Source organism: Vespula vulgaris, chromosome 10, assembly GCF_905475345.1.
Source record: "Vespula vulgaris chromosome 10, iyVesVulg1.1, whole genome shotgun sequence".
Taxonomy (NCBI): domain Eukaryota; kingdom Metazoa; phylum Arthropoda; class Insecta; order Hymenoptera; family Vespidae; genus Vespula; species Vespula vulgaris.
The window spans coordinates 5395129-5407909 of NC_066595.1; the positions used below are offsets into that span (position 1 = coordinate 5395129).

The window sequence follows — 12781 nt, forward strand, 5'->3', positions numbered from 1 at the left end:
GTGAATTCTATTACAATTTTACGGTTGTTTTTTTTTTCTTTTTTTATCCCTCCCCCACTCTCTCTCTCTCTCTCTCTCTCTCTCTCTCTCTCTCTCTCTCTCTCTTCAACTTCTCTTTTAATTATGAGATATTAGCTTATACAACTAGCTTGGAAGTAAACACGTTAACGTACAATACTATTCCCGCAGGATTTATCGTCGACGTTGAAATATTCATCGAGAGGACAAAGAGAAAGAGGAGACAGAGAACTATTCTCGGTCTATTTATCGGTTCGTCGCACGACGACACGCCTCGACGTGCCTAACGACTTTTCTATCTTTCTATCCTCCTCAACTCGCCTCGACTCGCTGTCATTTCGGAGATACCTCTCCGTTGCGCGAGTTTGCGGAAAGCGAGAAAACGAGAACGAATAAGTCGGCCGTGAGAATCTTGTCGACGTTGAAGAGCAAATAGAATCGGATTTCCCGTCTCTTCCATTCTTACTATTTTCTCCGCCCTTCAAAGTTCCTTATTTCTTTCTACCGAATCAACTTGTTGAACGTCGATCAATTGTCCATCTTAAAATAATAAATAAATTTTTCGAATGTTAATTTCCGACAAGTTTGTAATACAATTTGTATTATTATTTCTATTTTTATTTATTATTATTATTATTATTGTTGTTGTTGTTGTTGTTGTTGTTGTTGTTGTTTACAAGGTGCTTGAAAAAGTTTATCGAATTTTTAAACATCATATACAGATTTATTCAACTGATAGTAAAAAAGAAAAAAGAATATAAATTTATTCATTTTAATTAATAATATCTGTCGTCATTGTCCACAATCACTTGCCACCTCATAGGTTATTGTCTGATACTATTATTTCTCAAAAACAATACATCTCTTCAGACAATGAAATTATAGACCCATTTTCCAACTTCTCGGTATTAGCAAATCGTGTACCGGACAAACGATTGTCTTGGATCGATCGGAATAAATGAAAATTAAATGGGACAATGTTCTACGAGTAAACTGGTTACGAGCAAATTTTCATGTTTTCTAATAATTTATTTAATGTTTCTTTAATAATGTTTTCAATATCTCCAATTACATGTAATAACGTTAATATTTTTGACTCTAATTCTAATAATGTTTCTTTTTTTTCTCTTTTTTTATTTTAATTGCAGCAGCAATATGAGATTTAGTATTATCTGACGATGGAGTTTGATCGATCAGTTGATATGGAATCCATTTACTTATCTTTTAAATTTTTTCCATTGATTTTAACTACCGAGAAACGCTTGATGCATTAACTCCAAGTTTAACTCTGCAAGCTCTTCCAATGATTGAGGAGAGATCTTTATCAAGAAGTTCTTGCAATTCATCGTTCTCAAATTCTTTCGGTTTTCCTGAACGCACTTTGTCATTAACGTCCATTTCACCATTTCTAAATCTTTTAAATCTCTTTTCACAAACATCAGCGGTTACGACGTTTTCTCCGTAGATTTCACAGATGATTCGTTTTGTATTCCACGGCAATCTTTTTCTTTTCCTTTTCTTTTTTATTTTCCGGTTAAAATAAAAAATAAAAAAAGCGTACAAGTGGCGTGGATGCACTTTATCGAGTTTCATTTTTACCTATAATCAAAATGAGATTGCGTTGTTACTTAAGATGTCGTAAATAAATTTTAAGTTCGTGAGTAAGCATCTTTTTAAATTTATAAAGCTCCGTGAGAAGAAAAAAAGCTCGCAGTAACTTCCAATTATTAACAATCCGACGAACTTTTGCAAGCACCTGATATTTCTCTTCTGGGCGGGGAAAACAGTATAAATCAATATTCTTAGTTTTATAGAAAAGTATTTTTTAATAATTAAAGTGGAATGTAAGAAGTGGAACATTAGATCTCAGATGTGAAAGTTGATAACACGCTGTTTCGTCCTATTCGATTAAAAAAAAATGTACATCATACTCGATTTCGAAGCATTCTTCTTTGATTTTTTCTTCTTTCTTTTTTGAAAAATGACAATTTAATTCAATCAAAATTTTCAGTTTTACTTGACGAAGTAGTTATACTTTGCATACGTATTTATACTATACTTGGATTAAAAATAGAGACAAAATAATATAATCCAACTTGCACTGTTTTTTCTGACAGTATATTTGTATTATTTTTATCAAATGATAATAAATCATTATATACTTATGACAAAGTAAATATTATTCGTAACGATTACAAATATTTTTCGGTTTATTAGTCACAGATGGATGAGTAATGCATCCGTGAAAGTATATCTATTGTTATGACGTCATCGTATCGTCATTTCTAAATGTAAAAAAGAAAAAAAACTTCGTATATAATTAGCGTTCTTCTACAAGAGAAGATTTTTCTTATAACCCATAAAAGACTTTTCCCTTCACTCTTTATCTTTTTTTTCCATCAAAACCGTAAAAGAAAAAGAAAGAAATTCTATCGAACGTCGTTGTTGAAAAGTTGATCTCGACGGAGACAGAAGGTATCTCTTTCCCTGTCTCTCTCTCTCTTTTTATCCTCTCTCTTCAGGAATTTAACTCGGATGCTGTTTTTTCGCAGAGTTTCTTAGTATTTCAATGAATCTCACGCTCCCGAAGCTTTCGTGACTCCCACAGGATACTTTTTCTCTTTTCTTCCTACGCGAAGCTCTTAAGGGATTAGTACGTACTTTGTGTTCTTTGCTTTTATCTCTCTCTCTCTTTTTCTCCTTCATTCTCTGTTTCTTCCTCTCCCTTTTTTCTATGAACCAGCTGGACCAAATCAAAGATGCATCTCTCTAGCCTTTTAACTTTCGTCATATCGCACATTTATTAAAGAACGTCCGATCTTTTTTTTTTTTTTTATTTCTTTATTTATTTATTTTTTTTAAAGCACGAAGACGAGTTGAAAAGGGACGAAACCTTTCTCACCTTGAAACTAACGCCGACATTTTTCATATAAACAGCGACGATAGCAACCGGCTTAATCAAGAAAAGATCAAGAAGAGTTGATCCAACGAAAAATGTATTTACACCTGTTGAATAATTTTACGATGACTTCTCTTTTTATTTCTCTTTCTCTCATACTCGTGACGTCTCGTTTATTTTCTCTTTTTTTTTTCTTTCTTTCTTTATTTCCTTTTTTTCTTCCTCCGATCGGTTGACCTTGACGATAATCGCCAATCTAGCGAAGAATTTTCACTTTTCAATTGGAAGAGCTTTAGAACGAATCGATTTGCCAGGCTAAATTTGTTACTTTTGTTTTTTTTTCGTTTCTTTTTCTTTTTTTTTCTCTTCTCGTTTTTCTTTTTCCTTTATCGAGGCACGTCGTAATCGAGGGTGAGAGAGGGGTGGCGAGAGGGATGGCGAGGGGAGAAAGAAAGAAAAAAGGAAGGATTCGTTCGTGCGGAAGTGTCACGCGTGAGCATTAAGAATTCCGTGAGCGGAGAGAAAGCGGTCGTAAATCTTGAGATAGATGGAGCAAGTACCTACATTTGAACTTTAGACATTATTTGCATAAATATAATGGCATACGCGTCTATGAATAAAGGGAATCTATATTCTATTCTATCACGGATTGCTGAAGCTTGAAATATAGTATGTTTAGTGCGTACGACAGTTATCAATCGTGGCTAATATCTCTTTTCAATGAAGAAACGTTTCTTCGCATCGTGGTCATCCTTTCACCGGAAAGGTAGAAAGATAGATGGATTGATAAAAAGATTGATAGATCAAATTTATTATGCTGTAAGTTAATGACCCGTGCAGGGTATTCATACCAGTACGAGGAACCCAGACATAAACCAGTTTGTGGAATATAATGGAATAAAAAAGACATAAAACATGAAAATTTTAACGAATACGTCATTGTTGTTGTTGTTCTTATTATTGTTGTTATTATTGTTATCGTTATCGTTGTTGTCATTGTCATTGTCATTGTTATTGTTGTTATTATTATTATTATTATTATTATTATTATTATTATTATTATTATTATTATTATTATTATTATTATTATTATTATTATTATTATTATATACGATATTTTTATCGACAAACATTTAAATCGAACAAAATAAATTTTAATCGAACAAAAGTATAATTTATGATCGCAAAAAATGTAAGTAATCTGTTTTTTTTTTTTTAACGATCTGGAATATATCGCGGATAAATGAATTTACAATTGTGAAGGAACAAAAGAAAATAAACGGGTTCCAAAGTAAAAGTAAAAGTAAAGTTTAATCGTGTAAAATGGAAGATCTAAAAAAGACTACTACTATACATGCTAATAAGTCATTCGAACAAATTTCTTTTAACTCTTGTTATAGATAGGTGTAGATTAATTTATGAAAAACTAAGAAAAAAGAAATGCAAAAGAAAAATTATATATTCCCATCTTTCGAAACTCGTTCCGATTACGTTCGAGTTGTTGTTATCTCATGTCTTGCTCAAACCAGTCTTTGCTTTTTTTCGACTGCAGAAGATATTTTCACTTTTCTAAACGGTCATTGCACGTACTTATACATACATACGGATTTATAAGATACACACAAAGAAGAAAGAACACGAAGAAGAAAAAGAAGAAGAAGAAGAAGAAGAAGAAGAAGTAGAAGAAGTACTAATAGTAGTAGTAGTAGTAGTATTAGTAGTAGTATAGTAGTAGTAGTAGTAGTAGTAGTAGTAGTAGTAGTAGTAATAGTAGTAGTAGTAGTAGTAGTAATAGTAGTAGTAGTAGTAGTAGTAATATAGTAGTAGTAGTGTAGTAGTAGTAGAAGACGAAGAAGGAAGAGAAAAAATACGAAGAACCAGCTTCGTTGCCGCTGCAGGCTAGTTTCGCTTTCCTTCGGAAACCTGTCTATAGAATCTTTTTAAAAGACGAACGTTCGCGGTTTGGCTTCGAGTCGAGTCGAGTCGAGTCGAGTCGAGTCGAGTCGAGTCGAGTCGAGTCGAGTCAAATCGAGTCGAGTCGAATCGTATCGACATCGAAGAAAACTATCTGGAAAGGCACGGCTTCGTATATAATTAAGAAATTCTATACTTCAAGTTATACAATACCGATAGAATATTGACATTTGATTAAAATAATGCGGATATATTTTTTTTTTATAAATTTTCAACGTAGTAGTTTAAATAGTAGCAGTAATAGTATTAATGGTAGTCTTTATTTTTACATCGTATTTTTATTTTTTATCTCGTATAAGTATCTTTATTTCTTTTTTTCAAATATATATTTACGATCATTTTTAATAGTTCGCAGTAAATTTTTCTTTTCCTCTTTTTTTTCTCTTTTTTCTTTCCTTTTCTTTTTTTTTTTTCTTCTTTATGTCTTAACGTCTACAACAAGGGATGTACACATACTTAGGATGGTAAGCCATTAAAAAATTATTAATTTTTAAATATAATCGCCAAGTTTATATTGAAATTTATGGCCGTCCGTCTGCAAACGACATCCTTTCTCCATCGAGTAATGATAGACGCACTGTTGTATCATCGGATTCGAAGCTTCACGGATAGCGGGAGTTAAGCATCGTAGCGTCATTTTCTAGATTATAGATAATCATCGACGACAGAAATGAATATTTTCTATTAAAGATATTACGTAAACTCGATAGAAATCTACGTAATAAAAAAGAAAAAAGAGAAAAGAAGAAGAAGAAGAAGAAGAAGAAGCAAACGATATTTTATGTGAATAAATCGTTAGTTTCTATTACATAGAAACGTTGCATCTTTATCGGTAAGTAATTCCTCGTGGAAAATAATTTTGACATCGTGCCAAAACGTGTGTGACCGGTCTTTCTTAGATATATCTACCGCACAGGTAGTGGTGATAGGCGATAAAATTCAATTGCAGGAAACAGGTAGCACGATACTCGAGACCTCGAGACATTCGAGCATCTAATTAAGCGAAGTAAAGCAAGAGAAGGCTAAAGTAAGAAAAGAAGTGAGAAAGGAGGTGAGAGGCAAGTCCGTGTATGTATATGTTACTTTGATATATACGTCCTGAATATACGTTCGGGAACGCTTGGAGAAAGAGGATTAGGAGAAAATTATTATTATAGCCGGGAACGGCAAGCACGGTGAAACTCGAAACGTCTGGAATAATAAAAGGTGGAAACATATCGCTACGAAATAATTGAAAATATTGAAAAAAGATATTCGATAAGAATCGAATGGAGCAAAACGATAACATAAAACTTTATAAATAAAAATTAAAAACGTCGACCTTATTTGTAGGAAAAAAAAAAGCGAAAATTTATACGAAACAATTTGTCGAATCGTCCCAACGAATATTTTTGTTACTCGAATAAGTTTAATATCACGCGATCGTCGCAAAATTTTCAAAGATTTTATACGTATAAAAATATGGATCGATAAAATATACTATGTGAGAAAAGTGCGAATTTCTATGATATTTATTTTTCAAATATTTTGTAAAATCGTCAATATTATTTTCTCGTTATTTACATTCCTTTTATCATCGTCGATTCTTTTTCTCATAAATTAAAATAAATAAAAGAAGCAAAAAAAAAAGAGGGAGGGAGAAAGCGGAAGTGAAATTACTGATAAATTTGTCATTTTAGTTCGCATGTAAAATTATTTTCCATGCAAATCACTTTGACGTATACGTACAATTAAATAAGTAATAATTTTTATCGACGTGCATTGTATATTTACGTATATATATTCCAACGAATATAATTAAATATCGTTTCTATTGAACTTGAATGAAATTTTATTTAATACACGGAGAAAACAATCAAAGGACTACATACATTTATCGATTTTTTAAATAATCCCTCATTGTTAAGTTCTTTGGATAATTAAAAAGTACTAATGTCATCGTATTTAAATGTTTCATTTTTTCACTCGAGATAAACCGAATGTCGTTTAAAAACATTCATTACTGGCACGATGATAATTTATGTAGAACAATTTTTTTTCCTTTTCCTTCTTTTTTTTTTTAATTCAACCGGTTGCTATTTTAGAGTAGTAGATTTTTTGATAACGATGTTGGAATAAATTGCACGAGTCCAAGTTTAGAAAATAACTTAGTGTAGGAAATGTATGTATTTTATTTTGATTCACGATGTCGGATAAATATATTTTTTCGGGATCATAATTTTCAATCGTCTCGTTTATATTCTTTTAGATCGACCAACATTTATTTTTATTAACAGTTTCAACTTATGTATGATCGAATATTATTTTTTTTATTATATCTGATATTACATAAGTCCATTAAAAATAGACTAATACAAATCATAAAGAATGGCGTTTTGCATTCCTGTATCGGTGGACTTCAATCGTCACATTATATAACGTGCATCTGCTTTATCTCCGCACTTTAACAAGTATTTTCTTATCAACGTGACGAGCATCGTAAATCACGGATGTGTAAGTATATAGTAGTCGTAAACAGAGCAAGGCTTGCGATATCTTTGCTTTGCGACCATCTTTCCTGCTCTCACTTTCTCACTCTCTCTTCTTACTCTCCCTCTCTTTCTCTCTCCGTTTTATCGTAGTCTACAATTATTATTATCGTTTATCATCAACGAAATCGATACAAATCTGGAACAAACCAACGTTTAACGATTTATTCATGAACGCCTATATCATTTTCTATCTTAACATTTGTCAATTCTTTATTTATGTAACTAATTAAATGTTACGCGAGAAAGTTCGCGCGAAACATCATTTTTACTTATTAAAATATTCCACAATAAATCTTTAACCGTTTTATTGCCTGGGGTTTTTGAAAAAAAGTTTTGTAAAAAAGAGTGACAAGCTGGCGCGATACCGCTTGTTTCAATGCACGTCGATAAAATCGAGCGCACCGTCAATTGCGCAACGTGGCCCGCAACAACTCCCTGCCACTTTCCGACATGAAAAATTTGTTTAAACAGCACGAACATGCCTACGTGTTCGTGCATTGAGAAACATTTAAGAAATATTTTAATCAATCGTCAAAACGATTATATTATATTTCTTTGAGAAGCGTCCTAAGGACAAATTCTTTTTCATTTTTCACACGAAAGAGTTTCATTCGAAATTGTTTTCGGAGAGTTTAACTATAAGTTCCACGAATTCGTTTCTTTTTCTCCCTTTCTCTCTCTGTTTTTTTTCTGTGTCTGCCTTAGTACGGTCAGATAATAATCAAAGCAATGAAAATGAAGTGGAACAAGTGGGAGAACTTGCACATTCGTACTCTCAAAGCGACTCTTCGGTAAATGTTGAGAGCAGAAAAGCGGTATCTTCCAAAACACCGGAGCGAAAATTGCTACGAAGGTGCAATTTAGAGGCTGCGAAGCCTCGTTAATGTTATTCAACCGCACCGAAGCAAAAGCTGCCCCGCCTGTTGCCGGCGCACGCGCGTATACATACACTTTCCTTACTTTCACATACTAATGCGCGCGTTCGACCGCATTTGCGAAAGGTAAAATGAAATTTTCAAAGAGCACGAGGGTCGTTTTAAATATCAACAAAACCGTGTTACCATTATTTTATTTTTTTCAAAATATATTTTTTTATATTTTCTTTTTCTTTCTTTACTCTTTTTTGTTTGTTTTTGTTTCATGCGTGCGTGCGCGCGCGCGCGTTTGTGTGTGCGCTTTTTTTTTTTTTGATATTCACTTTACAAACAGAGTATATCTACGCGAATAGCGACAATAACTTTTTTTTTTTCCTTTTAAATATTTGCCTCATATTTATTTTAAAGACAAAAATCGCAATTACTTTTGTAATTACGTTATTGCGACTAATAATTTTTCCGTAATATTAATTTAAAGAGATTTTTCAATGTTACGATCTTATTACCTATATAGTCTGGAAATGTAAAAAGGGACTCGTTAACGAGTTGTAAATTAATCGGAGTATACGCAACTCGGACCTCTTCGGATATTTCGTCGAAACATTTATTCATTTCAGTTATCGCTTTTTTGAAATTTTGTTTTCGTTCGAATAAACGATATATATTTTTTTCTTTTTCTTTTTTCATTCTACATTCATTTTCACGCATAGATCGCGTTGACTACCGGATATGACGTACGGGATTAGAATCGTTGGATGGTTTTAATTTCATTCTAGGCATCGAGTTGCGTACGGATGCTACTTATATAATATAACGTTCTCGTCATCGTAATCGAGCTTTTCCTCTTCAAGAAAGTTTTTAACTCGTTTCCTATTTTATATTAATATTCATTCACAATAATCCAAGTTACATTAATTGCAAGTAATTCGATTTCACACAGAGAAACTGTGTACCAATCGCAGACCATTGATTCCCATGTGTAATAAGATCTATCGATCCTTGTAATTAACTATTCCAGTAAGCAGTTCAGAGATTCTAGAAAACTTATTATTTAATACATATGCATAACTAAATATCGACTATTCTCTCGTCAATTCGCGAATTATATTTCACATCGAGAATTCAAGATGACTCTAACGAACCCAGATCGAATGTGATCTATGTTATCATTTCGCGAACCGAATCAATCATCTGAAAGAGAAAAGAATTATAAAGAGCAACTAAAACAGAGATCGATAAAATCGCGAATATAAATCATCCGCGTCGGAAACGCTAACGAGAGAACATTCATCGCGAATTTAAAGCAGATGGATCGATCGATTCGCCGATAAAAACGAAAAGGACTTTTTTATTTCCAATGACAATTATTATTGAAAAAAATATTTCAACGAAGTAGTCAAACATATGGCTCTCTCTCTCTCTCTCTCTCTCTTTGTTACTTTTAAATAAAAAAAAACAAAAGTTGAGCTTTTAGAAATTAATTAACGTGATAATTAAAAACAAATTTTACAAATCTAAAAACGCTTACAGCCTTTATACTCCGTCATCAAAAATTCGTAAACAAGATATATAAGATCTATATTAAGATCAACGACGATCGAGTTAATCGTGCACTAATAAAGTAAATTCTTTCGTATATGAAAAATTTAATGATACGTTTTCTATGGATTTCTTTGTATGATATCACTTAACCCATTTCCACGAACCATACCGATTATTAGATCATCTTGGTATGGATTTCAATGCGTCACTAGGAAAAACAGTTTAGGATAGATCACGAAGGACGATTATGTCTGTAGGCCCAGGTCAGCTTTTCTAAATATAGTATCAACGCAACTGTCATTATCTTCAATTATCTCGAAAGCTAATGCGGATGCCTTTGCAAACACCCGCAATATCATATCCCAACCGCAACCTCGTGCGTAGGTAGAGGCGTTACGATGTAGGTACTACTCGGCCTATCTTACCTACGCGTTAGTGGTAGTGGCGCAATGCAAAATTGATGGCTGCGAATGACGTGTGCGGTCGCACATTAGAGTTGCACTTTAGTACGATGAAACGTTGGACGGGCTGCCTTGGTAGTTAACGTTTCGCTTAACCGCCGTTATCTCGGAACAATGAAGAGACTGGTACGCTTTAATCGATACTCCCGTTGGAAGGTTAATCGTTTACCGGTTACCTATCCGTACGTTCACTGACGGACCTTGAATCGTACTATGACCCTTTAAAATCGATAATAATGAAAGATGGAGGTTGTTTTAATACTTTGTATAATAATTTATTTAAAATTATATATCTATATAGGATATCTAATAGGAGGTACTTTTCTTTTCTTTTTCCTTTTTTTCTGTTCATAATCTAAAATTGTAGTTTTTGTTTGAATTAATTAATTAACGAAAAGTATCTTGGAATATAGATTTTGTATCGTTAGTGAGAATCTAGAATCGTTTAGAATGCGTATAAAATAAATTTAGAAGTGTGTTTATTTGATGATATCGAAATGTATCGATTTATCAATAGTAAAGGTACAGGAGTTGATGCATTTGTCAAATATCTTGGTGTGACTCTTCATAATTATTTTTATTGCTCAGAATACGATTGAATCTTTTTCTAAATATGTATGATTAGAATATTCTTGCAACATTTCATTCAAGATATACGTTGAATTTATTCTTCACTTTGCTCAGATTTTGAGAATGATTAATTATCATTGAGTACACGTTGTTATTGTTTTTTTCTTTAAATTTTTCTTACTGTTACCTACGGCCTTCACTTTTTTCAAATTGATAAACTGTATCAAGTTGATTGATTCAACTCCAAAGAAAACGCATCAATCAAGCCCACATGAAGTCATTATATGAAAATATGTTCATAAAAAATATCTGAAGCATATAAACGAAATAACAAAACTTAATTAATTCATCTTCAAATGATTCAGTTCAGTATCTAGAAAAATTATTATTGTGTCAGCAACAAATAAACTCTATCGTAGTAAATAGATAAACAATACACTTAAAATTGAACTATTTAATATTATAATGTCCCAGTCTCTCTTATCTATAATAAATAATAATCTAATATATAGAAATTATATTCTATAAGAATTATAGAATACAAATTATACAATAAAATATCGTTTGATTAAAACATTTCGAAAAGATTAACTTTGAAGATCGTTCAAACATATTTCTAACTTAAAGAATACCTCTCTTTTTTGTTTTATTTTACGAATCAGTATTTTTTATCGTCTTTTTAAATTGATAAAAAAAAAACACCATATTTGATTTCACAGTTTCGATTGAATCGTTCAAGGGTAATCGCTTACCTATCGGTTTTATCATGATTACCAGCTCAGTGTGTATTTCAACGCGTTGTAAATTGATTTGTAGGCGCGTCGAGTGTCGTCAGAGAGACGATCATAGAGCCGTCAAAGAACCCCTTACACATCGTACTCGTTTTTCGACATACTCTCGATGGACTCTCGTGTACGTGTTTAAAAAAGAGTGAAAGAGAGAAAGAGGAAGAGAGAAGGAGAACGAGGGAGAAAGAGAGATCTGTCAAGCCACTATTAGGTTCGTGCGAGTATTCTTGGCAGCTTCTAACACTCTCATAGTCTATCCCAAAAATATACCAACTCTCGGCCAGCGTCGCATCTCGCATTCGACTAAGCTCGGTCGATCGAATCGAGATTTTTTTTTTTTCTTTTCTTCTCTCTCTCCTTCTCCTTCTTTCCTCTTGTCTTTTCTTTTGCTCTTTGCTTTCCTTTTTCTTTTTTCTTCGGCTGAGAAAAGGTTTGCACGGTCGTTGATAAAGGATCGACTTAAGTGTGTCAACGATCGCGTCTCCTATAAAAGCAACGTACTCGTCGCGGCCTCCATTCGAACGAACGAATGAACGAACGAACGAACGAGAGGAGAGGCGGATGGAAAGATGCTGAGACGAATGCGATAAATGTGACGTGAGCGAAAAGGAAAGAGACGTTCAGTTCGAGTGTCTTTCGATAGTGGATGGATTTTTCATTTCTTATTGCCTTCGTCCCGTACGATAAGGATTTCTCATCCATCGTCGACAAAGATCACTTCTTTAGAAAGAAATTTGTGAAATCTAGTAGTAACAGGGACGTTCAGAACGATCGGTTTGGACTTGGGTTTTTGACGAAAGTGATCTCGATGGAGGTTATTACGTATAATAAATTTGGACAATTTGTTATCGGTTATTTTTTTTCTTTTCTCTTTTTTCTTTTTTTTTTTTGATGGTAATTTAAAATATCGTTCAAATTTATAGGGGCGACGTATCGTGAAAAAAATTTTTTTTAATAATTGGTTCGTGATTTTTCCTGATAAAAGGTTTTATTTCTTTCTGCGTTTGAACAACAGTTTATATTTGAAACAGTTTATTTTTCTTTTCTTTCTTTCTTTCTTTCTTTTTTTTTTTTTTTTGAAATTCATATATTTCTGCCACTGTAATTGTATATTTATTCTTGA

The 12781-nt window shown here is 32.7% G+C and overlaps 2 protein-coding genes across 4 annotated transcripts in view; one reads left to right on the plus strand and one right to left on the minus strand.

Moving 5' to 3' along the window:
- LOC127066778 (MORN repeat-containing protein 3-like) overlaps positions 1-12781 on the minus strand; it is an 85887-nt gene that overhangs the window by 19143 nt on the left and 53963 nt on the right. For 2 of the 3 annotated variants that reach the window (XM_051000923.1, XM_051000922.1), the window contains exon 3: positions 6622-7558. The exons of the other annotated variant lie outside the window; for it this stretch is intronic. The gene's annotated coding sequence lies outside the window, so the exon portion shown is untranslated. Of the gene's footprint in view, positions 1-6621; positions 7559-12781 lie in introns of those variants that run through there. 3 annotated transcript variants of the gene reach the window in all.
- The window catches only part of LOC127067102 (uncharacterized), a 52625-nt gene continuing 50258 nt past the window's right edge, over positions 10415-12781 (plus strand). The window contains exon 1 of the mRNA XM_051001631.1: positions 10415-10426. Coding sequence (XP_050857588.1) covers positions 10415-10426 — 12 coding nt within the window. The remainder of the gene's footprint in view (positions 10427-12781) is intronic.